At 48.2% G+C, this 26973-nt stretch overlaps 2 protein-coding genes across 4 annotated transcripts in view; one reads left to right on the top strand and one right to left on the bottom strand.

The window, feature by feature from the left end:
* Positions 1-26973, bottom strand: part of ATP1A1 (ATPase Na+/K+ transporting subunit alpha 1) — a 343485-nt gene that overhangs the window by 61720 nt on the left and 254792 nt on the right. The window lies entirely within an intron of this gene.
* IGSF3 (immunoglobulin superfamily member 3) overlaps positions 16577-26973 on the top strand; it is a 92477-nt gene continuing 82080 nt past the window's right edge. For 2 of the 3 annotated variants that reach the window (XM_081815754.1, XM_081815753.1), the window contains exons 1-2: positions 16577-16723; positions 17394-18076. In XM_081815754.1, the coding sequence (XP_081671880.1) occupies positions 18034-18076 (43 nt within the window). In that variant the 5' untranslated portion in view covers positions 16577-16723; positions 17394-18033. The remainder of the gene's footprint in view (positions 16724-17393; positions 18077-26973) is intronic. The other variant, XM_081815755.1, reaches the window with a different exon arrangement.

The raw sequence follows: 26973 nt of genomic DNA, 5'->3' as shown, positions 1-26973 counted from the left end.
CTTCAGGAAGGCAAGGCTTCACCTTACTTCCTTGTGTCTCCTCCGCTTGGCATGGCGCCTGGCACCCGGTAACTGCTCAATCAATCTTTGTTGGATGAATGAAGAAATATACCAATTCCCAGAAAAAATTAAGTGAATGGATAGAATTTCTCCAGCTTTTAGGTTTTTTTTCCCTCTCTCTACATTTTTATTAAATCTTTGGCACCTGTTTTGCTTGTCCAGTGGCCAGTGCTAGCAGATGACTGAAAGAATTAGCAAGTAGCAAATGAATATTAATGGGCCCAGACATAGCCGCCAGCACTTAGTTTGACAGCTTGTTTTTTCTGTGGACAGGTGTTTGGGCTTATGGTTGTGGTTTTATATTGTGTGTTAGTGCCTGTAAATTTAATTAAATTTAACATTTCTAAGCAACTTAAGCATACAATAGCTAAATATGTAATTTTGTGCTAAATCAGAGACTGTATTTGGACTTAAATATATCAATATTTCATTGTGATCTGCAAAGGGTACCATGACTGATAGGAACCCCGTTGTATGAAAAAAATAGAGACCAGAGGATAGAGAACCCCTGTCCTGGTGCAAATTTGGGCTCTGGAGGCAGGTTTTAAGTGGAATGGGGGCTCTCAGTGGTTACAGGGAGCCTAAAACAAGGGGGCGGGATGCAGGAAGTAGGGGTGGAGATATTTGTAGGAGGCCAAGGCTAATCACTGGTCCCTGTTCCTCCCGCCCATCGCTTGTGCCTGAGAATGTAATTCTCTCTTGCTTATTCTTGCTGAAGCTTTAGGTGGGTCTATATGAGTGTGCGTGCATATTGAGGGCATGGCAAATAAGTAAAACAGTTATTGTTGGGCAAATGAAGAAATGCCTTTGGTCCCTCTGCTAAAGCTGAATCTTCCCATGCTCAGCTCTGATAGTGTTACCGGCCTATTAAGAAACTCTCTCAGGGCTGCCGTTCCAAGCTGAGCGAACCCTAATTTATTGGCCTCTCAAATCCCGACCCGATGTAACTTTCCACCATTAAGCCCACCATCCTCTAGGCACGCTCTGCAAACCAGCTGAACTGAACTTACCATGTGGTTTTCCAGAACAGTCTACCTTCTGGCCTCTACCTTTGTTATCACAGTTCCCTACTTCCTACACCTGGGCAGTCCCCCACTCCATCTCCATCCCCCCACTTCCCACCTACTTTTCAAGACCCAGCTTACATTCTAATTCCTTGATGAGACTACTTCCATTTCCCCAAATGGATATTATCACTATTTCTCTGACCTCCTGTATCTTTTTTTCAAGGCACTTATGTTCTGCTCTTTAGAATAGTAATTTCTGTATTTTATTATCTCCAGTCCACAATCCAGACACACACAGATTTGTTATACGACATTCACAGTAAAGGAGTTTTATTCATCGGGGTATAATACCATGCCTGGTACGTTGTTCTCATTTTATCTATATTGCACTGAATTGAATTTGTGTCCTCAATAAGGCCAAGCTGAATTCGGCATGCATTTTGCTGATAATCTGTGTATCAGAATTCTTCTGGTTGCAAATCACAGATGAACCAACAAAAAAGGGACATAGTCAACAAGGAAAATACATAATAATGTCACAAATACTAAGAAATCTGGAGGTAAGGAGGAGGCTCTGGGGTTGGGATCAGTGATTCAGTGATGTCATCAAAGGCCTGCCTTCTCCAGTGTGTAGCCCCCCCGCCCCCCGCCCACTTAGACCCGGTCACAATGTGGCTGCTCAGATCTGGATTCTACACACAGATACAACACTGGGGAGCAAAGAAAAGACACCATTCCTTCTACGATCCTCTTTTTATCATAAGGGAAAATCTTTTCCCAGAGACTGCCAGCAGACCTCTTCTACACATTATCGATTGGAATTGCAACACATGCACATGCCTAAAACAAGTGCTGACAAAGAGAACAGAATTACCTTGATCGGCTCAGGTTAACCAAAATTCACAGCCTTGGTCTGGGAAAAAGTTCAGACCCTCCTAAGCCCATGGCCGCCAGGTCATTGCCCAGACTTGGGTTCCATGTCAAGGTGGAAGTAAGTGGTGTCTTTGTCTATGCACAATAGTGCCAGTTAAAGTTGTTCTATATTATAGGCTGTTGTAAAGCTGGGACGTGCCGGAACAGGAGTCCTGAGCTCTTGGGTAGTAATGGGTAGGATGGGAACCTTTGCTTCCTACAGGGAGATAATAATGATTAATGCTAGCTACCATTCATTTCTATCCCCTTTCTCGCGCATCTTCCAATACTACCTCCCCCCATCCTCAAGCTCAGCCAGTGATCCTGCTGAGAAAACCTAAGCAAAGTCATTCTGTGTTCTTCTACCTACACCTACCCACCAACTTACGTCAGTGCCCACATATTCTGCCTTTCCTCCCACATTAAGTGTGCCCCATCCTTGCTCCCAGGGAAGACCATTGCCTCCACTTATACCCCAGTTCCCATTTCCTCTCACCTACTCGAGGGCATCATCCAGCAAATCTTTCTGTTTCCTGCACCACTTGATTTGCCTCTGTCTTCAAGATCATTCCCATCCATAAACAGCATGCTCCCAACCTTAAAACATCCCCTCGTGACTTCACATCCTTCTACCACTATGGATCCAGTTCTCTATTTTCCTTTGTAACAGAATCCCTCAAAAGGGTTACCCAGAGCTGTGACTAAACCCATTCAAGGCAACCAAGGATGTTCATTGCCTAACTCCAGTGTTTAGTTCTCAGTCCTCATTTTATTGCCTCCCTTAGCAGTATTTGACATAACTGGTTTCTTCTTTGTACCAGGAACACGCTCAGTGACTTGGTTCCCAGGATGTCTCACATGGCTGGTTTTTCTCCTGTTGCACTTGCTGGGACTTCTCGGCCACCTTTGTAATTCCTCTTTCTTTCTAAATGTTGTGGTATCTGGGAGCTCAGTCCTTGGACTTCCCTGCCTCTACTCAACTCTCTGGTATCAGTACCATGGCTTTAACCATCATCTCTATGCTGATGACTCCCGAGATGCATTTTTAACCTGGACATACACCTGGATGCTAGACTCAGACATCCAACTGCCTACTTGACATCCCAATCTGAATGTCCAGAAGGCATCATCAAATGTAACATGATTGTAACAGTTATCTATCGGTGCAGAATAAACCCTAAAGCTTCGGGGCAATTTGGGCTGGGCTCAGCTGGACGATTCGCCTGGCCTCGCCTCGGGTCATTCATGTGACTAATGTCCTCTGGAGGCTTTACTGTGACAGGATGGTTTAAGACGTCCTCATACACATCTGGCCATTAGCTGGAGCTATTGACCAGGACACTCTGGTTGTCCTCCATTGATAGCTACAGAGGACAGCCGGGGGTCCTTACATGGGGGTCCTTACATGGCTGAGGCAATGTTCTAAGAGGGCAAGCCCCCATGTGCGAGTGCCAATGCATGACTTACTGGGTGCTGTGAAGGTAACAGTTTCTCACAATGACCAGAACAGAATTCATAGCGTCTACTCCCCCCACCCCCGATCTGCTCCAACTATAGTCTTTGCCATCTCAGTAAACAGCCATTCCATCCTTTTGATTGCTCAGGCCAAAAGCCTTAGAGGCACCCTGGAATTCCTTTCTTGTCACACTCCCCCTTAAATCCATCATTACACCCTGTTAGCAATTCCTTAAAAAACATATCCTGAACCCGGCCACTTCTCACCACCCCGCTTTCTACCACAATCTCTCACCTGGATGATTGCAATGGCCCTTAGCTGGTTTCCCTACGGCCACTCTTGACCCCTGCAATCTGTTTTCAACACAGCAGCCTGAGTATTATGTTAAAACATTAATCAGATTATATCACTCCTCTCCTTAAAAATCTCCAAGTTTTTTACAATGGCCAACAAGTTCCTACACGATTGTTCTCCCTGCTTCTACCCTCCCCTCCTGCACACATACACCATTACCTCTCCGACCTCACTTCCAGCTACTCTCCCTTCCTCCCTCCCTCAGCTCCTCATCTCGCCTGCCTCCTCGATGCTTCTCACTTGGACCTGCTGCACTGCTGGCTGGGGGCCTTGGTACTTGCAGTTCCCTCTGCCCAGAACGTTCTTCCCTCTAACATCTGGGACCTGGCTCCTTTACCTTCTCTGGGTCTTTATTCAAACACCACAGTGGGGAGGCGCCTGGGTGGCTCAGTCTGTTAAGCATCTGCCTTCGGTTCCGGTCATGATGCTGGGGTCCTGGGATGGAGCCCCGTGTTAGGCTCCCTGCTCAGTCGGGATCTCCTTCTCCCTCTCCCTCTGCCTGCCACTCTCCCTGCTTGTGCTCTCTCTCTCTCTTTCTCTATCTCAAATAAATAAATAAAAAATCTTAAAAAAAAAAAAAGAAACATCACAGAGGGGTTCTGACTGCTTTATTTAAAATCACAATCCTTCCTTCTGCGGTGCAACTTTACCCCCGTCCAGGATTTCTTTTTCTCTTGGCGCTTTCCGTCACCCGATGTACTATGCCCTTTACTTATTTACTTGTTTATTGTCTGCCTCCCCCTCCTAGAATGTGAACTCCCTGCAAGCAGGCTTTCCTTTTTGCCTGTTTTGTTCACCCAGCTCCTGGAATAGAGCCTGGCATTTAGGAGGTGTTTAATTATATTTGTGAAGTGACTGCATTCATTGAGCACTGACTGTGCACTCCAGACCTCACCCAGTTTATTCCCCGTGGGTTCCCCACGCTAGCCCTACGCAAAAAGCCCTGCAATAGGTCCTCCTATGAAACAGATGCAATTGTCACCATTTTGCAGGGGAGGAGACTGAGGATGGTTGCTTAAATAAATGCTCTGAGGTCCCGTAGCCAGGGCAAGGGGAAGTGTGGTTTCGAGCTCTTGACCAGCAAGCTAAACTGTCATCGCCTTCCTCGAGTTCTCTCGTGGCCGAGGGGCGGGCAGCTCGGGGGCCCCCCGGTCAGCATCTTCGCGTGGTGGGACTTCGGACTGCCTCGCTGGAGATGCGTTGCTGATCCAAATTCCTGCTTGTGAAGGAGAAGGAGGAGCAGGAAGAACGGGAAGAGAAGACAGAGAGGGAAGGGCCAGCGGTGGAGATGGTGGGGTCTGGAACTGTCCAGCTGCCTCCTGGGGTTACCGTGGGCGGCAGGACCCCCCGTAAAGCATCCCTGGGATGAGGACTAGGGTGTGTTCCCCACCACGTCCCCCAGCTCATGGGTGCTCCTTTCAAAGGCTGCTAGGAAGTCTGTCCTCTTTCTCCCTCATGCTAACAACTGGATTCACAGGCTGAAAAGAAGTAGCAGTTGCAGATAACCTCATCTGCTCTCCGCCCCCAGGAGGCTTTGCTCATTGCCCTCCCCCCAGCTGGCCTCACCTCCCTCAGACCTGGGGCCCCGGCTCAGCAGTGGCCGGGACCCCCAGCACTACACAGGCCAAGATGGCTCTGCAGTGGGTGAGGAGGAACTGGGGCCCCTGGCTGACACTGGGCGGCCAGGAGCGGGCTGGGAGGGTCAGGGCTGAACGCCACACGTTGGGCATTGTTGCAACAGAGACTACTTTGGTCTTGTGACTGACAGACGAATACACCTAGTTTTTTTTAAAAAGGGTTGTTTTGTTGTTGTTGTTTTCTTAAACAGTCTAGGACCAAGACAGACAGCTGTGGTTGATAGTGTCTGGAGAAAAACAGAACTACTGTGTTTGGGTTATCATATGATAGCTCACAAAGAAAAAGGCTTTGTTCTATGATTGGTTTCTCTAGTCAATTAAACGTTTAATATCTGCCATGAGGTCCCTGCTTTTAAGTAGAGATACTTCAGATATATTTGGCAGCCACATGCCTGCTTACTTAATGTAAGTTTCCATCTCTTTTCCTTTCTTTCTTCCTTCCTTCCTCCCTCCCTTCTGTCCTTTCTTCCTTGTTCTTTCTTTCTTTCTTTCTTTTTCTTTCTTTCTTTCCCTCTCTCTCCCCCCCACTTCTTCCTTTTTTCTTTTCTTTCCCTTCTACTCCTTCCTCCATTCCTTCCCCCTTCCCAATTGTCCTCCTTTGGTTCATCCTCTCTTTTCTCCCCTTTCTGCTCCTCTTCCGTGGATAGGAAATTATCCATGAGGAAAAGGAGGGAAGGAGGAGGGGGTCACAGAAGTGTTGTAGAAATTACAAGTGAAAGAAGCCTGTCAACATCCATGTATTATATTCTGTGCTGTGAACTTAAGGCACACACGTGGCCTCCTACACCTTGTCAGCTTTGTCCAAAGCGTCAGGGGAGATGCTCTCTCTGATGAAGTCGCCAGGGCTCTGAGGTCTGGGCTGGGGTGGGACTCAGGGATCCCAGGGAGATGGGCTGCATTGTAGAGGGTGGAAGTTCCTTGCCAAGGACCTTTGCAGAGGGAACTAGAGGATGATCACTAATGAAGGCTCTTGGGTGCAAGTAGAAACAAAAAACCTGCCCTCCTACTTGTTTATATGAACCATCTATCCAAAGCAGCTTGGTGTCTGCTACACCGGGGACTAAATTGCCCAGGGGAAGTCATGAAATACCCCCATCCCCTGGTTGCTTGAGCTCCCTGGAGTCCAGGGCCTGGAGGTTCACTCCTTGGGCTTGAGGGTAGAGTCCAGGGTGTTCACTTAGCCTCACCTTCATTCATTCCATAAAGCTTTAGGTGAATGCCCGCTAGGCACCAGGCATAGTGTGGGGAGCAGAGGACACTGTTACATCGGGAAGTTACTGGCCCCAAGAAACCCACTAGGTAAACATACATGTAAACAAATAACCAAAATCAGTAAAAAAGCACTACCCTAGAGTACTATACTAACCACAGAACTTTCATCGATGATTAACTCAATGCGGGGAGGAGGAAAGCAGTGGGGAGGTGAGGAGGGGTACCATAGAGAAGCTGGTGCTTCAGTTGCTCCTACAAGAAGGCTGGAATTTTGCCAGGTTGATGGGTCGTGGAAGGAGACAAAGCATACCAGGCAGACTAACAGCATATATAAAGGCCCATCCGGAAAACCATAGGTAACCGGGTAAGACCAGATCGTAGTGGGAAGAATCAAGAGCTGAGAAAAGTTGGAGCAAGATCAAGGGTAGTCAAAGGCATGCTTGTAACCTATTCTAAGGAGTCTGAATCTTTCATAAGCAATTGGCAGCCCTGGAAGGGTCACATCTACACTTTAGGAAGATGTGCCCTTTAGAAGGACGGATGGGCAGAGAGTGAGATCATCACCTGGGAGAGCAGGTGGGCAACCAGGACAATAGTCTAGAAAGAGGTACTGAAGCCTGAGCTAGGGCAGAGGCCACAGAAACAGAAAGGAGCCAACAGCTTCAAAAGATGTGAAGAAGATAGAATTGGCAGCTCCAGTTACCAATTGGCCGTGGAAAGTGAGAAGTCTAAAATTAATCTGAAGGTTCTGGCTTATATGATTGAGTGAAAAGTGGTATCATTAATGGAGATAGGGAATTGAGGAGGAAAAAATAGATTCGAGGGAAAAATAATGAGCTGCGTTTGGGGCATGTTCAGTCTAAGGTCTGGTGACATCCAGGTAGAACATTTCAAAAAGCAGTTAGCTCTATAAGTGTAAAGTAAGGAAGGACCGGGCTGAAAGTTCCAGTAAGAGTTGTCCACTGAGAGAGAAATAGACACCGTGTGGTGTCGGGGGGAAATGGGGTCATACAGAGAGTATATTGGGGTGGGCAGCTATTCTGGCCTTTGTCTTATACCCTATGTCTAATCCAACAGGAAGAGTGGTCAGCTCACCCCTCACCATACATCCTGAATCCACTTCTCACGGCCTCCATCACCACCTCCTCGGGCAAAGCTTCCATCATCTCTCACCTGGGTTATGTAATAATCTACAAATTGGTCATCTTGTATCTGTTTTTGCTTCCCTATAGACTATTTCCTATACAACAGCCAGATGGGCCCTTTTCAAATGTAAATTAAGTCATGTCACTTTAATCTTCTAAACCACCCAGTGGTTTCCCCTGACACATGAAATAAAACCCAAAATCCCACAAGACTCAAGATCTGGCCTTTGCCTTCCTTTCTGAATTCACCTTCCACCTCCCTCTCCCTCATCACTCTGTTCCTGCCACACTGACTTTCTAGCTCTCAAACATGCCAAGCTTGTTCCTGCCGCAGGGCCTTTGCACCTGCCTGCAATGCTCTTCTCCTGGATCTTTCTACAGATTCAATTTCTCCGACAAAATTTTCAAGTTTGAATTCAGGTTTGTATTTCTTTGAACAGAGTAAGCATAGGTGCTCCATTGACTGTGTCAGATAACTCCAATATCTCAGGATTTTGTGGACCTGTTCCAGTTTTCTGGTGTTTCTGCTGGCTCTCACTCACCTTGTTTTATTTCCTGGTTATCTCTGGCTGTATGCTGGAAATTTTCATTCTGGAATAATTTGAGGCCCAGGGTGATAGGCTTTTTCTCCTGAAAGGATTTTCATTTACTTCTGGAAGGTACCTAGTGCTACTCCCAGTCTGAACCCACTTTAAGCCAAGTTCTAGGCTCAAGGTCTTCAGATGACCTGAAGCCAGGTTGCATGTCTGAGTAAGAGCTAATTCTGGGGGGCACCTGGGTGGCTCAGTTGGTTAAGCGACTGCCTTCGGCTCAGGTCATGATCCTGGAGTCCCGGGATCGAGTCCCGCATCGGGCTCCCTGCTCGGCGGGGAACCTGCTTCTCCCTCTGACCCTCCCCCATCTCGTGCTCTCTCTCTCTGTCTCATTCTCTCTCTCAAATAAATAAATAAAATCTTAAAAAAAAAAAAAGAGCTAATTCTGGTTCACAGTTACCCCAAGGACATAGCTCTTGGAGGATCTCAGCTTTAGGTTCAGAGCCCTCCACCTTCTTCTCAGGCTCTGATGTTTGTCCCCTCACCCTCTGAGGCTGCCAAAAGCTCAGCTCCGTTTTGCAGATATTTATTGCATATCCATAGATGTCCTCGGGACAACAATGGCTCTATGTGATGGTCCTTATCCTAGCTTCTGCCCAGTAATTCTGCACCACTTTAGTAACTACCTTTGGCATTATTTAAATTTTGTCCGTGTATTTTCGTTGGCATTGGGAATATTGGTCCAAATTTCCAGGTCTGATGTGTTAACAAAAGCAGTCCCACTTGCCCCATTTCCTCCACGATTCAATTCTTCATTCAGATCTGTGTGCAACTTTCATTTCTTCAGAGAAGCCTTTCATGCCAATTCCATCGAAAATAGCCACCTCTATTCTTGCATTCTCTGCTTTATTGTTCTTTATAGTGCTTAATCACCATCGGATATTTGGTTGCATATTTATCTGCTTACTTGTTTATTGTCTGTCTCCCCAGCTAGAAGTTATTTACTCATTCATGCATCAAATATTTATTGCACGCATCCTATGTGCTAAGCATTATTCTAGACATTGGGCATGCACTAGAGAACAAGGCCGGTCAGATACCAGCCCACAGGGGGCTTACGTTCTCATGGGGAAGACAAACAATAAACAGGAAAATAAACACAGAAAGTAAACTCCATGAGGATAGGAAGCTTGCCTGCTTTCTTTAGCACCTTGGGGTGTAGAACAGTGCTTTATGCTGACTGAATATTTGTTTTGTTTTTTTTTTAAAGGAAAAAAATCCTTGTCCCAATGTTATTTTTCTGTATTGTTTAATCCCTAGTGTTTCAACTGTATCGTTGGCTTGCTGCCTTTTCTCTTAAAGGATTAAAAAGACTTGTGTGTCAGCCTGGAAATAGAATCATCATCTACTATATTACGGTTACGGGGAAATATGTTCTGAGTTCCAAATAATTAACTTCCAAGTGAACTTTTGGAAACTGTCAGCTGGGCTCATATATATTTGGGTGAGATTTGCCAATGTCTCTGCACTCTTTTATAGAAAGAGGCAACACGCCAGCCAGATCAGGCTAGACAGCCCTGGCGATGAGTGGGATAACAGATGTCTCAGAAAGAGTGCCCTCACATCCAGAAGGCTCTCTTCTGTTATGAGCTCATGGGTGTTTGGATTCTTAGAATCTCAGATCCGTGGTGACACCTTCCACTGTGCAGGGACAGAAGCTCTGTGATTGAACTCACATTTTTTTCACCAGAGGGACCAAGCTCAATTCTTGAGAGTCCTCTACCTGGGCAACAGCATGGTTGAAAGTGGCAGCCAGCCCTGGTAGCCAGCCCCACCACCCTGGGACACTGAGAGAGAGCGAGGGATGGGGGGGTCAGCCAATCCAACTCAGAGAAGTCGCTCCGACATGACAGTGTCGTGGCATTCAGCCTGAGCACGAAATCTTTGCCAATGCACCTGCTCTAGGTTGGTCCATTCATTAGCAAGGGGAGGCAGCCCAGGGAGGAAGAGCACAGGTGGCGAGCCAGAGCTGAGTGTAGGAAGAATCAAATCTGAGGCTGTTGTTGGGTTAAAAAAAACCCAAAAACCAAAAAACAACCAAATCAGGATTCGCTGAGATTTTGGGAAAGAAAATGGAGAGTAACAAAATGCTCGAGGTTTGGGCTGTGAAGGATGGGGGGCCTCTTGAGTGTGGTCAGGACTAAGTTCAGAAGGGAATATTGGTGGAGAAATGAGCTCTTCGGATTCTTTGGAAGTGGGTGACAAACTCTACAGTTGAGGGACCCATCAGAAGCGGGCTTGGAGCGAGGACATGGGATCATGAATTTGTGAAAAATCTATCCCAAGATTTTGAGCTGAAAGAGCCCTTAAAAGTCACCTAGCAGGGGAGGGGAGGTGGCGTAGCAGCCATGCTGTCCTGAGTCTCTGTGTGTGCGCTCCACCCCCGCAGCGATTACCTGCATGGTTCCAAGAAGGAGGAGGAGGAGAACCAGGAGGGTGGGGGGAAATTTTTTTCAATAGTCATCTGGTTCAGTCTCACTCCAACGTTCAGAAACCAGATCTTCCAGATGGGGCCCGGGAATCGACTTTTCATGCTTCTGGAGTAATTCCTGCACAGCCACTTTGGGACCTTCTGACTACTCTCACCAACCTCACTTTACGGAATAAGAAACTTGGGTCCAGAGAGGTCAAAAGACACCATGAGCAGCAGAGCCCAGACGGAGAGCTAGAATCTCAGGCTCCTAGTTCCTTGCTCCTTATACTATGAGAAGTTCATAATCAGCCCAAACAATAGCCAGTGAGTACCGAGAATTAGTCCCAGGCATCTTGTTAAGTTCTTCCTGTATTTCAGCACATTTAATCCTTGCAAGCTCCCTATGAAGGCAGGTGCTATCGTTATCCCCTGTTATAAACGAGGAACCCAGACGACAGGTGTAGTACCTTGACCAGAGTTAAGTGTCAGGGGCTCAGATCTGACCTCCTTCTTCAGATGCCACTGTTCTCGGTCAGCCGGAGAACAGGAGGATCAGCAAGCACAGCCCTGGGGCTTTGTGGAGGAGGAAGAATGTTAGCTCAGTAGATTCTTATGTCCCCCCTGGGATAAACCAGTCTTCAGAGTTCCAAGGGGGCAACTCCAGATCCTTCGCTGACGCCAGATTGCCCACCTCAGATTCTGAGCACCCACCCTGTGGGGAAGCCTTAGGGGTCTCCTCTACTCCCTTGCCACCTTGATCTTGAGATGTAAGAGTCAACTCTATTTTTTTTTTTTTTTTAAAGACAGATGGTATCCTGTGTAAGCTATTCCTAGTCTTCAGCTCTGGGGATCCTCGCCCGTGTAGGAGGGTAATCACCAAGAAGAAAGCTTGCTATCCGAATTGTTTAGTAGCACGTTTAGCTCTGACTTGGCTGTTCTGTGGGGTGGGGAGGCTTTGCTCTTTCCACTTGGCATTTTGAGTACATTAAGGGCAATTAACACTGGTACTTGTGAGCACAAGGTGTCAAGCTATCTTTAGACAAAATGCCTTGCCCTCAACTTGTTTTCGGCTGACAAAAGAGAACTTGGCTAATGCCTTCTTTCCCCCCTAATTTTTAAAAACCGTAACTTTATGTCCCTTGTGGTTTTATATTAGCCTTTTGATTACAGCTCCAGTAGGTTTGGAGACCTCAAAGTGATAGAACCACTTGGTCATATTTTATCTACAAATTTTGTGGTATTGTTCCCCCTACCGTGTTTATTTTATTTTATTTTTTTTAAAGATTTTATTTATTTATTTGAGAGAGAGAGAATGAGAGAGAGCACATGAGAGGGGGGAGGGTCAGAGGGAGAAGCAGACGCCCCGCCGAGCAGGGAGCCCGATGCGGGACTCGATCCAGGGACTCCAGGATCATGACCTGAGCTGAAGGCAGTCGCTTAACCAACTGAGCCACCCAGGCGCCCTACAGTGTTTATTTTTAAACACTAGCTTCCAATGGATAAAATTAGGGAAAATTGAATGAAAATCTGATCTCCGGCTTTTCTTGAAAAGTAAGAAAATCAGGCAACCCTGGATCTTTGTTCCTGACTACAACTCTTTGCTGAAGCTGTGCTTCAGTCTGGCTTTATAGGCTTCTGAATTTAACTCCCCGGGGGAAGAAGATTAGGGAGTCTTCCAAAATGTCCAAAATATCCACCTGATCCCAGGCCAGTCCAGGAAGAGGTTTCAACATTCCAACGTAAGTTGTTTTGAAGCAAGCTGCTAATGTTTAGCCCAGACACCAGATGCGTTTGGTGACTGGGGTCTTCTGTCCCCTCCTCTCCTTTGATGCTTCTCCTTCCCTTAAGACTCGCTGTCTGTAGATGGTCTCCTGAAAGGGTCACCGTCATGCCACTGTTCAGCACTTCATTTAATGCTTTCTATGTCTGGAGGGCAGAGACATTCTTTTCACTGTACAGGTGTGCCCCAGAGATATTGAGGGTTAGGTTCCAGACCACTGCAATAAAGTGCATATTGCCAAAAAAATGAGTCAAATGAATTTTTTGGTTTCCCAGTGTCTATTGTAGTCTATTGTATTGTTGTAGTCTATTGTATTATTGTAGTCTATTAAGTATGCAATTGCATGATGTCTAGAAAATAAGTGCTCACCTTAATTAAAAAATACTTTATTGCTAAAACATTCTAACCATCATCTGAGCTTTTAGCCAGTCATAATTACTGATCACAGATCACCATAACAAATATAATAATAATGAAAAAGTTTGAAATATCGTGAGAATTACCAAAATGGGAGTGACACAGAGACACAGAGTGAACAAAGGCTATTGGTAAAATGGCACCAAAAGACTTGCTCTGAGCAGGGTCGCCACAGATGTTCATTTTGTAAAAAACTGCAGTAGCTGTGAAACTCAATAAAGTGAATCGCAATAAAAGGAGGTATGCCTCCACTCTACTCTCCCTGCCCTGCAGTTAGCACAGCCCTTTGAAGATCTTAGATGGTCCATCCATGAGAAAATTAGAAAGATGCTATGCTAGGAACCAGCCATAGCATATATGGGGTGGTGATGGGGTCAAGGGTTGGCAGACCATCCAAAAAGCTGCAAGGGGTCTAGGTGGTAGGAGGTGGGGTAGGTGGAGAAGTTTAAAAGGAGAAGGGATATTGAGTACAGGGTTCAAGGATGGAGGAAGTGGCCCAGGCAGAGGCCTGGGGACTAAACGCTTAGGAAGTGTGGTCTTGGATAAGAGGTCGGGCAATTTGTTGGGGTCCGAGAGCTCTGACACAGGCTGAGGTAGCTCTTCTTGCAGATCCCTTGACTCTCCTCTTTCTCTCCCTCTCCCTATCCAATTCTCCAGAACATTCTATCGAACATAATTTCAAAATGCTTCTAGACTCCACCCATATCTCACAACTTGTATCATTATCATCCTAGTCCTAGCCACAGTCATCTCTCACCTGCACAACTACAAGAGCCTCCTTTTCAGTGTCCCTCCTCCCCTGGTACCTCCCGACGCTCTATCCTTCTTCTGCAGCCAGAGGGACCCAAACTGCCTGCTAGCCCATGAGGTCCTACAGGATTTGGCCTCTGTGACCTCTCTGATCACAGTTCTCCTCCTTTGCTCTCATGTCCCTTCAGGTACGCCAACACACCTTATAGTTTCTGAGCATGTTAAGGGACTTTGCACCTGCTGTTCCCTAAGCTTGGAACGCTCTACTTCCAGAAATCTCCAAGGCTCACTCACTCCTTCTAATCAGGTGTCGTCTTCCCTGGTCACCCACCTAGAACAGAATACTCCTCCCCACTCCACACACATGCACACGATTCCCTTCTCCCACTTTTCCTAAGAACACATGTCATGTTATGTTCTATATTTATTCGTTTCATTGTTGGCGTTTTCCACCAGAATAAGTGCCACGAGCGAGAGCAGAGACTTCTTAGCACATAGTACATGCTTAACGAATAAATGAAGGAGTCTAGCAGATAAGAAGTGAGAGATGCCAGAGTCAGGGTTGTCTTGGGGAAAAGAGGTAATATTTAACACACAAGAAGAGATTTTCCATATAACACTTGGTATAGTGATAAATATTTAATTCAATTCAATTCAGTTGAGGTATTTATAGTGCAATATGCAGACTGCAATGCCAAGAGACGTTTGGGATAAGGGTTAATTAAAGTACAGGTCCTGCCTGCAAGGAATTTATAGGCAAGGAAGAGAGGCGAGGGCAAGTAAGACCCCTTAGTAACTTTTTTTTATCCCCCATAGCATGTTCTTCATTGCCTTGCCCACTGGGGGAGTGGGTAACTAACTTTTTTTTTTTTTAAAGTTAATTATCAGTATACTCCTTCCCGAAATCCTTTCATCACCATACCGTCCATTAGAGTGAAAAACATCTTACAAACCCACAATCCCTTTCTGAGTTCTGAACTCCACACCTCGCCCCCCAATTGTTTTTTGAACATCTTTACTTCTATGGCTCTTGGGCATCTCCAACTCAATACATCCAATCTCATCCTATGTTTCTTGATCTCAGTTTTTGAGGTGGAGCTGGTTTTTCTGCCCCATTCCTCACCTTCAACCTGGCATTCCACGGAGTCTACCTCCTGATGTCCAGGGGACCTGCTCATTTCTCTCCCTCCCTGTTGCTACTTCTGTGGTCCTGGTCACCGGATCTCTTGTCTAGATTTACGGCAACACCCACTAACCTCCTGTGGAACTCCCCTCCCACCCATTTTCCACATCTAGGCCAGAGTGGTCTTTCTAAAATGTACATCTGAGAGCAGTACTGCCTTGCTTGGAATCTTCAGGGGCTTCACTATGGCCCTGGACTAAAGTCCACCCCCCCCCCCTTTTTGGGAGAGATTTTATTTATTTGTTAGAAAGAGAGAGCACAAGCAGGGAGAACAGCAGGCAGAGGGAGAAGCAGGCTCCCTGCTGAGCAAGGAGTCCCATGCGGGACTCGATCCCAGGACCCTGGGATCATGACCTTAGCCGAAGGCAGGCGCCCAACCGACTGAGCCAACCAGGGGGTCCCTAAAGTCCAAACCCCTTAACACACCATACAAAGCCCTCTAGGTTCTGGCACCAGATTTCTTCTCTGCTCTTTCTTGTTACTTTCCTACAGCCTAATTTGTGCCCAACAGAGATTTCTGGTCCTCTGATTACTCTCTCGTCCCTCTAGGTCTTGGAGGATACTGATTCAGGGTCTGGACTCAGTTACTCCTTGCCTCCCTCCTCTCCTTCCTCTGGAGCCTCCTTCTGCTCTTTTGGATTCTACCTAGTTTTCATTTCCTCTAAGAAGCCTTCCTGACACCTGACCTGATCTGACCAAATCCCTCCTCCTCATGTCCCAACCCCGAAACACAGGGTCCAGGTCCTAGCACCTGCTTCCTCAACACTTTGTTCTTTTCTTGCAGTACCTGTTTTATAGTCTCCTGACTAGACTGCAAACTCCAGGAGGGCAGGACTGTCTTATTCTACCTTGGTTACCTTTTGACCGTTCCTACCCAGAAGGCATGTGTATTCATTAAGTATTTAATGGATGAAAATGCACTTGTTTGGGTAGGGCTGCTCCTCAAAAATAATTATATCTTACATTTACGGAGTGCTTAAGATGGGGCAGGCTCCACTCTAAGTGCTTTGCAAGTGTGCCATGGACATCTCCCATAACCCTCTTTAGTAGGGGCGGGCTATTTCCCCATACAACAGATGGGGAAACTAAGGTACAGAGAGGTGAAATAACTCCACCAAGGTCGGCAGCAAGGACGTGGAAGAACCAGGGTTAGAACCCAGGCTGTGTCCAGAGTCCAATTTGGCCACAACTTCTAGGAAGTTCTGCTCTAGAATGAAGCACAACATGGGGTTCCACTACATAGTGAATACTGCTGGAATCAGTATTCAAATCTCCTGCTAAGGGCTTTGTTTTTGTTTTCTGGAGAGAGGACACGCTCCCTTGCCGCCCTCTTCAAGGCTCGTGGGTCCTTTGCTGGGCTTTGGGAAGGGCCTTGTGCTTCTTGCCCACGGCCCGGCAGCCTGCGTACAACGCCCTACTTAACTTTCAGGGCTGCCCAGCCACACGCCCCCTGTGCCCAGGCCCTGAGGTGGCTCTTGCCCTCGGCCGGTGCGCCCGGGAGAGAACAGCGGCCCCCGCGTGCCCCCCACCCCCCAGCCCTCTGGGCCCGGCCGCGCGTCTCCGGGGGCGGGGGAAGGGGCGGGTCCGGGGGCGGGTCCTCTCGCCCAGGCCACCGCCCTCGCCCGGCGCGCGGCTCCACCGGGTGCAGCGGGCCGAGCTGGAGGGGCGGGGCCTCGGGAGGGGCCGGAGCGCGGCTGCCGGTGAGGCTGCGGGGGGAGAAGGAGAAGGCGGTGCGTCCCCAGAGGCGTGCGCCCGGACCGCCGGCCGCCGGACAGACGCACAGAGGGAGAGGGCCGGGGGCGAGGTCAGTATCCGGTGGGAGCGCGGGCGGCGCGCGGAGGGGCGGCGGCGCGGGCAGCCGGGAACCCGGGGCAGGGGGCGGGGAGGGCGGCGGCGGGCGCGGGGCCGGCTCCGCTCGGGGGTCGGGCCCGAGACCCTCCCCTGGCTGGTCTGGCGCGCGGCGAGCGCGCCCCGGCAGCGGAAAGCGGAGCCGCCGCTCGCTTCTTCCACCGTCTCTTTTCTTTCCAATCAGCGAAAAATAAACACCCGGGAAGGTAAAACAATAGCGGGGCCACCTGGGACGCGGCGCGCGCGGAGCTCCCACGTTTGGGGCGGGGGCCGGAGGTGGAACGGGGAGTGGCGGCCCCACGGCGGAGCCCCCTCCCGCTGTGCCCCCGCGGAGGGTGGGGCTACCCGTGGCGCCGGGCTCGGCAGGAGGCGAAGGGAATTCCCTGGAGTGAGGCGTGTGGGCAAAGTATTGCAGGAACAATCGGGCTTCCCGCAGTTGCCCTGCTGTGGGCAGGGAAACTGAGGCCGGGGCCAGTGTAGCGACTTGCCCAAGGTCAGAACGCACGGGTTGACTGTCCTGGTCCGGGAACGGGACCCAGGCGGCCAGCGCAGCCCAGCGCTCAGCCCCTCTCGGTTTTGCGGTGCTGGTGTTCGCCTTTGATACATCTCTGTTGTGTTTGTTTTAGAAATCTGCTGGCATTGTGGGACCGGCTTCGCTTCGGGGCCGCTGAACGCCAACTTGCTTCGTGTGTTCTGGGTAGGTGTGGGGCAGGTGGCAGCTCCGTGACCTACCGACATGGATGGAGACGGACTTTTTGATGAAGAAACCCAAACAGTCGGTGCCATTCCGGGGCGATTTAGCTGTCAGAGGTTTTGACAAAACCTGCCCTGTTCCCTTTGGGGAGTCCGAATGAGGGAGCTTACAGACACCTTCACTGGGAAGCCAAGGACATTTCTGTATAATCAGTGGATGAAAGGATTTTCTCAGACTCTTTTTTCCCTTCTCCTCGAGGATTAATTCACTGCAATCTACAATTCCAGTGGAAACCGCAAGGCACGCGATGTGGCAGAAGCCTAGAGGGCCTTCAGAATTGTTCTGGACCCTTCTTTTAGCATAGGGGAGTTCAACACAAGCCACCTGCAGCCCTCGCTGCGCCCCCCCCCCCCCAATCTCCTGATCTCTTCTCTTTAACCTGTTCTCATTTTTTGAGTTAAGTTCTGTTTCCAAAACTGTCCTCTGGAGCTATAAGTGGATTGCCAGAAATGAGAGATTAAGTGCAAGAGAAGAGGGAGCGTCCTGTGTTGTGTCTCTTCTCTGCTGCCGACATGAAGTGCTTTTTCCCAGTGCTGAGTTGTCTGGCTGTGCTGGGTAAGTGGATCTGCTTAACAGTGCGATCGATGGGCAAGTTTAACCTGCTCTTGGTTCCTGTAATTCCCTGTGGTTCTTTCCCATCAACACTTGGCTTTGGGGGACACCAGGACACTGCCAGTGTGTATCACAGGTTGGAATAGGGTACAAGAGGCCCATTTCTGACCCAGGAGGAACGGTGAGCTATTGTTTGGTGTCTTTAAGAAGGAGCATCTGCTGTCCTTGAAGTGTCTGTCCCCGGCCTTGCCTCGTGGTGAGATCCTCCCATCTGCATGTCGGTGGTTTAGGGGCTCCATGTGGCTTATAAACTTCAGTGTCTTCGCCTCTGTGTTGGTCCACCTTAATTCCTAACTCAAAGTGGCAACGTTATTCTTACTGTGGGGAAAGTTGGTTTAGTGGTAATGATGGTCATTTTTTGTTTTGTTTTGTTTTTGGGCAGGGGAGGAAGTAGGCATGAGTGGAATAGGGTGGTGAAGGGACCTACCTAAGTGGTCTGGAGACTAAAAATGTTTGAGGATACCCGTCTTATGACCCCTCACCAAGGAAACTCAGCATAGTTCTGGAGGAAGAGGGATTGGAGGAGGGGAAGCTGCTTGCGAGGGGATGTGTTCGGATTGGTTTTGGTGCCCCTACAGAAGGCCAGAATGCTTAGAGCAGGATGAAGAGCTATTGTCCCAAGAGGTAAACCCTTGACACCTGTCCTAGGAATTCTCTCCCCATTGCAGAGCCCCCCCCCCCCCTTTTGCCCATACTTTCTATGCCATTGAGCACCGTCTTATGTGTAGTATCTGAGGACACATCTTGGGTCTAGGATAAACTTCCTAGCCAGGATCTGATGCATCCTCTCTGTCCATCTCCTCAGACCTTGCACAGGAGCACGCCCTCTGACCTCTCTGTATGGTTCCGTCGTGGTTTCTTCCTGCGTGAAGAGGTCATCACAGCTGCCTATGGTGTCTGCATTTCCGAGTCTAGATATTTTGCATTTACGGAGTTTATTCATGACCTGCTTCTCTTTAGAGAGATTGCTCTCATGCATTGTCTGTACCCTTGTAGGAGTTCACAGTTGGGTGGAAAGAACGGGTTTTGGAGTTCGAGAGCCTGATTCGAATCTCAGCCTCATGATCGCCATATGAACCTCAGCAAAAAAGGGATGATACCTCCAAGAGCCGTCTTGACAGTGAAAGGCTATAAAAGGTGTCCTAAATATCTTGACTGCTTTGAAAAATGTCTGGAACACATAGTAAATGTGTCCAGTCGGTGGTTCTCAAACTTGGGTGCATGTTGGAATCACTGGGGGAAGCTTCTAAAAAGTCCCGATCTCCAGGCAGCAACCCCAGCCAGACCAATTAAACCAGATTCTCTGGGAGGGTGACCCAGGCATCAGTCTTTCTGCTCTCGCAGGTAATTCCAAGTGAAAGAACCAGTGTGTGAGTTCATTAGTGCCACCCCTCCCCGCCCCAGCACACACGCAGACGCCGGGTCCTGGGGCAGGTTAGTCAGTGTTTGGGTGAGGATACAGTGTCCCCATGTCTCCCGTCTGTTCAGGCAGAGTTAAGAAGGCGGATAGCTCTCTGTGTGCCAGTCCTGAATATCCCGTTGATATTTGTTCATACTGTATTTGTCATTCACTTAGTGTCTGGGTTTAAATCAGTAATTAGTGATTCATGTGGATTCAAGAGGACAAACAAGGAAGGCCCTGGGGAGTCAGAGGAGGGTGGGATGGCTAAGGCCGGCTAGAGGGCTGGGTGGAAGGGTGGGGCCCAGGGCAGGAGAAGGAGCCACCGATGGCAAAACAAGGAAATGGGGACATTTGTGCCTTTTGTTTCTTCTGGCTGCTCTAGAAATGGGAGGCCTCCTGCAGGTCCCCCTGCTGTTCACCCTCTGGGCCACTCTGGAATGGAGCTTGGGCCCTGACTCTGTTCTCCTCCCTCCACTCCCAGCCCCCCTTATAAACAGGTGCCGGGGAGGAAAGGAGCATCAAGGTGGCGGTGCAGGGGAGTCCTGGCAGCCCGCCAGACGTGGGTGAGGGTGGGAAGGTTTAGAAGTGCGGTGTGCCTGTTTTTTTGCCACCCCCCCCCCCCGCAAAGTCTCACCTGCTCCCATCACCTGATGACTGTCAGCAGGGCAGGGAGGGGCTCTTGCGACTCTGCTGGTAACCTTGGAGAGCTGGGGTTGTCTGGGGAGGGAACAAAACCCAGGTTGGGGGTCTTATTTCCTGCTTGCAGTCTGGTGTGGGCTGATTCATGCGTCAGCATTCTTGCTGGGTACTGTAAATTACCGTGTAATGTGAATTTCAAAGAGCAAAGAATCCCAAGGTTTTATGCTCATGTGGGTCACACACCTAGAATCAAATTTTGTTTGTATAAAGTAGGGTGAGGCAAAGTACTCTGCAAAGTGGTGCTGATGCAGGTGCTGTCGGCCTCCAGAAATGGCAAATTTGAGTCAGAAAACGCTACAGTACACGAGGGTGTATCCAGGGTAGATCTCCCACATGCCAGCAACACCCTCCACATCGCTGGACCTGTGCTTTCTGCTCCCTTCCTTTGCCAGCAGCGTCTGGGATTTGGATCAGGTTCCTCCTTTTCTGCTTGTTGGGTGCTGACTCCTGCCCTTGTCTTTGTCCCACCCGAACCCACAGTGACCACTGTGTCTTGTGACCACTGTGTCTTGTCTCTTCCTCTTGTAGCGCCGGGTGCCCCACCCGACTTGGGAGCCCTGGGCGGCCACGGCCACCCTTGTTCCAGTTCCAGAGCCATCTGAAGCCCGGGCCCGGCTGAGCCACGAGGGTTAGTGAAGTCTCCACTGCTGAGAATGGGTGGAGCCAGAGGGGCAGAAGATTGAGAGAGCGAGAGCCAGGCTGGTGTGACCGTGGCATGAATGTGGCGTGTGTGTGAAAAAGGAGGGAATGAGGAGAGAGGGAGAGGCGGCCGGGACTGTGCCTGGCAGCAGCCTGCATGGGTGACAGTGACATGGAAAGATGACAGCAATGCGGGAGAGACAGCATAGGATTTGTGTCTGCAAGAACAGGAAGGGGACAGTCGGGGAAAGAGGAATATAAACTTCAGGCCCGTAGAGCACATTTCAGTTTTGCATATAGCCGTGTGCCTCCTAGGCCAGTGCTGATGTTGCAAACAAGACGAAATAGCTTTAAAAGTGTTAGCCAGGGAAGATGTAGGAGACTGGGACATCTCTGGATCAGCGCTGCTTAGAACCTGTAGCCGGCTCGTGAGCGTTTGTGTGTCCCCCAGCGGCAGAGAATTTCACGTGTAGAGTTTGAGAAGCCTCTTGCTTGAATAGGATGGGACTGAGGCAGTGATCAGTTACCTCTCAGGGAGGAGGCCAGAGGGTTCTTCCGTAAGAGACTGAAGGGAACTTCGATGTTCTGATGAGAGTGAGCTCAGAGGCCGGACTCATGCTCAAAGGCAGAAGACAGAAGTGAAGCTGCTTGGGGCAGTCGGGGGAAGAGTTCTGAAGATCGTGATTTATGGGTGAACAAACACCGTCCCCACCAGTTGTCGCAGAGGTGGTACACTTTCCCTTTCCTGGGGACCATTTGACCGGGGTGCCGGAGAAGGGAATTCTTGTCAGGAGGACTAGACTTCTAGGATGCCCTCCACCTGTGTGAATTATTGAGCCACCACTGGGCACCCAGGGCTGTGTTAGGACGCCCCAGTCCCTTGCATTTTGCATTGTAGTAAGAGAAGAACAGTAATGATACCACCTCTTCTAGCTCTGGCTTTTGCTGTGAAGCGAGCCCTGTCTCATTAAGTCCTCCAGATATACTCACTGGATAGAGGACTCCCGTCATCACCTTTCTGTAGATGGAGATATCGAGGTCCCGGGAGTTTAAGGAACTTGCCTCAGGTAGACTACTGTACCTGCTGGATATAGTGCTCCACAGTGGTAGGGATCCAGGCCGCTTCTGTCTTGCCCCACGTGCCTGCCTCCATTCCCAAGGTCATGGCATGGTCCAAGATGGCTATGCTAGCCCCAGCCATCACGAAGGAGGTAAAGGATTGGCGAAGGGCAAGACCTCGCAATTTAAGGACATTTCCTGAAGGTTGCACACATCTCTTCTGCTTATATTCCCGTTGGCTACAGCTTGAGTGCATGACCATACTTGGCCGCAAGGCAGGCTGAGAAATAGCATCCTTAATTCTGAGTGTCCCGCTAAAAACTGAGGGTTTGGAGGAGAGAACAGATTTTGGAGGGACAGCAACGGGTTGCTGGCCGAGTGACAGAGCTAGTAAGTAGCAGCACAGGGTTTTGAAGCCAAGGTCATTTGATTCAAATCCTGTGTTCTTCCATCTCGCCAGCAGCCCCTCTGCGAGTGTGCGGCCCAGCCCCTCCCCGATAAGGGAGGGCACGAGCCAGATGAGCCAGCCATTGTCACAATGGGGAGCAACATAAATCCGCATACAATTATACAGGCAGTGTTGGGGTCTTAGCAATAGTGGCCGTAGTATTTTCAGAATGCTTACGTGCCAGTGACTGCTAGACCCTTTGCAGAGCAAAGCCCTTCCGTATGAAGGACCCTCTGTGTCGTGTTCACTGCTCAGCCCCAGAGCTCAGCCTCATGCCTGGCACAAAGTAAGTAGGTGTTCGGTTAATTTTTTGACGACTAAGTGGTTTCTATATTGGCTCCCTCGACCAAGACAAGGAAACTCAAGGCTCAGGGAGTTTGAATCATTTTGCTCAAAGGGCAAGCACTAGAAATTGGCAGAGCCTGGATTTGAATCCAAGTTGGACTCTAGAGCTTGTCCCTTTATGTCACCAAACAGGGGTTCTTAAACCTATTTTGGGCCCTGGATCCTTTGGGCAGTCTGGTGAAGCTTGTGGACCCTTTCTTTGGAGAACATTTTGAAATGCGCAAATAAAAATCCATCGACTAACAAAGGAAATCAATTATATTGAAATATAGTCATCAAAATATTAAACAAATTTATGATTATAGCAATATGTCTCTTTAGTAACGCATTAAATAACAAGCTCTAGCAGCAGGTCTAACCATTATTGTAATTACGGCATAGTGAGGCACGAAAACGGTATGTTGAGATATCTGTGTCAACTGTGATGTGATATGAAAGCGTGTGTGATTTCTGTTGTGACAGAGTCACAGGTCCTGGAGACATCATCATGATGGCTGCCTGCATTCATAATGAAACAGTCCGCATTCACAGAGAGGTTAGTTGAAAATAAAGGTGTAATTTTTTTTTTTTTTTTCCCCATTCAAGTTCACATAGCTCCTGAATTCTGTTCAGGGACCCCTGTGAAGTGCAAAGTAAAGTTCAGAGTAGGCGGTGGTTGCTGGGAAGACACTGTGTGAGAGGACTTCATTAGCTTTCAGAAATGGGCAGGATTTCCGTGTGGGGAGGCATTCTATTCCCAGTAGAATCCTGATAGTGCAGAGGAGACAGCAGTCATAATGGTGGGAGAGTGGCCCTGTAGGGTCTGGAGAAATGACTGTCAGTGGTTTTAGGGCCCAGTTCACCTGGGATGATGAGGACACAAAGAACCAGCTTAGACTGTAATGAGTTTGGGATTTGGGCTTAGACCGGGTCTCCAAGAGCCCAGGCAGACCACTTCCGCTGAGCCCTGGCCTGGAAACTGAATGAAGTGGCTCCGTTGCTGGCCTCCCATGGTCCCTAGCCTCGTGCATCCTCCATTATGGCTCCTTGATTAATATTTTTAGGTTCCTTCGGGAGCTCTTCATTTGCCATGATTGGACACCTGTTTCTTTGCTGCTTGAAAGTGAGCACAGCTAACTCCTTGTAAAGGGTTGGTTTTTAATTTAGGGAAATTTAGGACACCTGTGCATGAATGCCCCCTGATTTTCAAAGAAATGAGTGGTTGCGTCAAAATCAAGCTTGCATTTGTAGAAAATCACATGTTGCCAAATTCCCTCATCAAGAACGCTTTATTAAGTGACTAATTGTGGGCCACAGTGGTGGGCACTTAACAAAGACCATGGCAATGAACCTCCCTTAACTGGAACCTTCAATTAAGTGGGATTTTGTTTTTATTTTTGAACTCCACTTTCCGAAAGGCGAAAATCACGAGATGTGGTAGCAAGGATTTATTCTAGAAATTAGCTTCCAGGCCACCATCCGTCCAGTCTCTACATCTTCTGCACCTATAATTATAGTAGCAGAAGAGAATGATGAGCCTCAGGGCACTGCAAGATCCTAAATCAAAGATTAAATTATATTAACTCTACTCAGGCTGGAAAGTGGTCAGATATATTTTAAAAACCTTTATAACGGGCTTTGTAATAATGAGAGTTGAAGCAAAGTTTCTGTCTAATCCTCTATTACCCCTTTAATTAAATTCACCTGAGTACCCTGTTTCCCGTCATCCAAGTGACCCAGGCTTTGCTGAATGTCCCTGTCTTCTAGGCGATGATCCTCTAAGGCCAGCAGTAAAGCAAACGGTAAATCACTTTGCACATGGACAGGAGGACAGTGGTATTATGTGTTCTCCGGAGGACAGGCGTCTTTGGGGGAAGGAGGGACTGGGCAAGTTTGTTCTTGTTTTCAGCTCAGCAGGAGTAGGGAGGGAACTCTGTGCAGGAGAAGGATGAGGCTGGAGTAGCTTGTGAGTGGTCAGTCTGGAAAGGCTTTCTGGTAGAGCTGCAATGGTAGGCATTTCTTAAGTAATAGGAGAGTGAGGTCCTGGCGGAACTGTGGGGCTGGAGGCCACCCTGGGCACCTTGGGGCTGCTTTGAGAAGGCTCCTCAAGGAGTGGAAAAGCCTGAGGGTCAGTGGCCGGGGCCTGAAGGAGCAGTCAGTTGGCATGAGGTCTGGGGATTTGGGCCCGAGACAGAAGGAAGATGCCAGAGAGCTGTAAGCGGGTGTCCTGGAGGACCCCTGGAGAAGTGGCCAGGGAGGGTAGGAGGCATTCCTGGAGGTGGGGGGTCTAGGGTGGAAGTGAAGGGGACCTGTTTCTGTAGCAAGGAAAGAGCTTTCGTGCATCAAAACATCGTCAGGGCAAAGACATTCAAACAAAATTGTGAACTCAAAGAAATGGGTGGCCTCTTCCCCTTGACTTTCAGGTCCCTAGGCCTTCCCTTTATTAAAACGGTGGTGGGGGGGGAGGGGCTGGAGAATCTGATACCAGTTGTGTGTTCTTTCCCCAAACCTGATTCTTTGATGTATGGGAGCATGTTCAGGATGGCCTCCAATTGGCCTTATTTTTGTGTATTTAATAGTGTTTTTGTTTTCCCATTCTCGAGTGCAGTCCGTGCCTCCTTTCTCTGGGTGACTTCTGAGAATACCCTCTTTGCCCTCAGGGCACTGGGTCCCGGCCTGTGGCGTGCTGGTGACAAGAGACATGTCATGAGGCAGGCTGTTGACCTCCTTCTCATGGACCCCTTTTATTAACTTACCTTCCCTCAGGAGCCCCATCCATTTGAAATCTTCTGTCTCTCAGCATTAAGTAGTAATTAATCTGTTTTTACTACGTGGTAACCAGTATGATTGCTCGCTCTTGCTCTAGTGATCTAGTTCGGCTCTAAAGCAAAATTAATCTGGCACTCTGCATTGCCCATGACCCAAAGGACATGCACGGCTTTACGGGTTAGGTACCTTAGCCCTGGATCTGCAGTGTAGGGGAAGTGGTGTCAGTTGTTCCGTGTTTTGAAATATCCGAGGCGGCCAGCTTTCCTACCCCACGTGTTACTTTAAGAGCCTCAGGGCACTTGGATAACCTAGCTGGTGTGTGCCCATTCGTTGATTGCGTCGGTGACCTTGATTGACTTTGCTAGGAAGGACTTTCAGTAGGAAGAGCGATAGGAGCCTGGACCTGAGTAACCAGCCAGTGCGGCAGGTCAGACCACACCTGCCCTGTCCAGGGACAACCTCCTCCTCCTTTGTTTTTTTTTTTTCCGAGACTTCCAGAGAAGTTTCACAACCTCTTAGATGTTATCAATCCCATCAATCTTAAATTTCACTGAAGACTTGATTGGAATTAACTCATAGTTTAAAGCAACAAAGTGCTTCGCAGTAAAGTGTTGTATAAAAGTAAGATCATGGGAGATTGGTTTCAATTTCAGATGGTAGCTCATATTTGTTTGCTTTGTTTTTTTGGATTTTAAGTCATTGACAGAGGTAACAGGGGAATATAGTTGTGTTGTAAAAAATCCAGACAGTGCAGATGGAGAGTAAGATGTGAAAGCTTCCCTCTCTGCCCCATGCCCCTTATTAGTCTGATACATATTCTTTACAGTTTGATATATATTCTTCCAGATCTTTTTCTCTAATTTTTATGCATATATTCACACCAATATAGATTTTTTTTTTTCTGACATAAATGGAATCATACAGAACATATTGTTCAACAACTTGATTTTAAAGGGGGTAATTTACCTCACTGTTTTTTCAGGCTTAATTTTATGGTCATATCCGAACTGATTTGGTTATTTTATACCTAGTCGAAACTAATTTGTGAAATCATTGGGGAGTAGTGAGCCTCATTCAATAGCTATATCATGGAATAATTTTGTCTTGCCATATCAAGAGCAAGAGTCATAATAAAAACACTAGCCTTAAATTTTAATGTACTTAATGAAAATAACTGACTTGTTTATTCTGAGTATTTTCTCCCCAAACACATAAACTTAACAAATTAGGTACACACATATTTTGTTGACTGTTTTAGTTATAATTTTGAAATTATGTTGAATTCAAATGAAGCATATTTAAAACTTGTTAAGAGGATAACCATAAATATTGGGTTTGGGGTCTAATTCAGTCAAGTTTCGTATTTGTTCATAGACTGGGGGAAAAAAGAGAGAAGTTTGCCTGCATTTTCAATTCCCAAATGATTCTTCCATTTAGAATGAACTGGACTAGAGTAACCGCTGAGGTTGCCGGCTACCAGACATTTAAGACCGTAACCCA

This window comes from Leptonychotes weddellii, chromosome 4 (assembly GCF_054177405.1).
Source record: "Leptonychotes weddellii isolate Sample4059 chromosome 4, ASM5417740v2, whole genome shotgun sequence".
NCBI lineage: Eukaryota > Metazoa > Chordata > Mammalia > Carnivora > Phocidae > Leptonychotes > Leptonychotes weddellii.
Note: the sequence above shows the minus strand (reverse complement) of the source record. Positions and strands in the feature narration are given on the sequence as shown.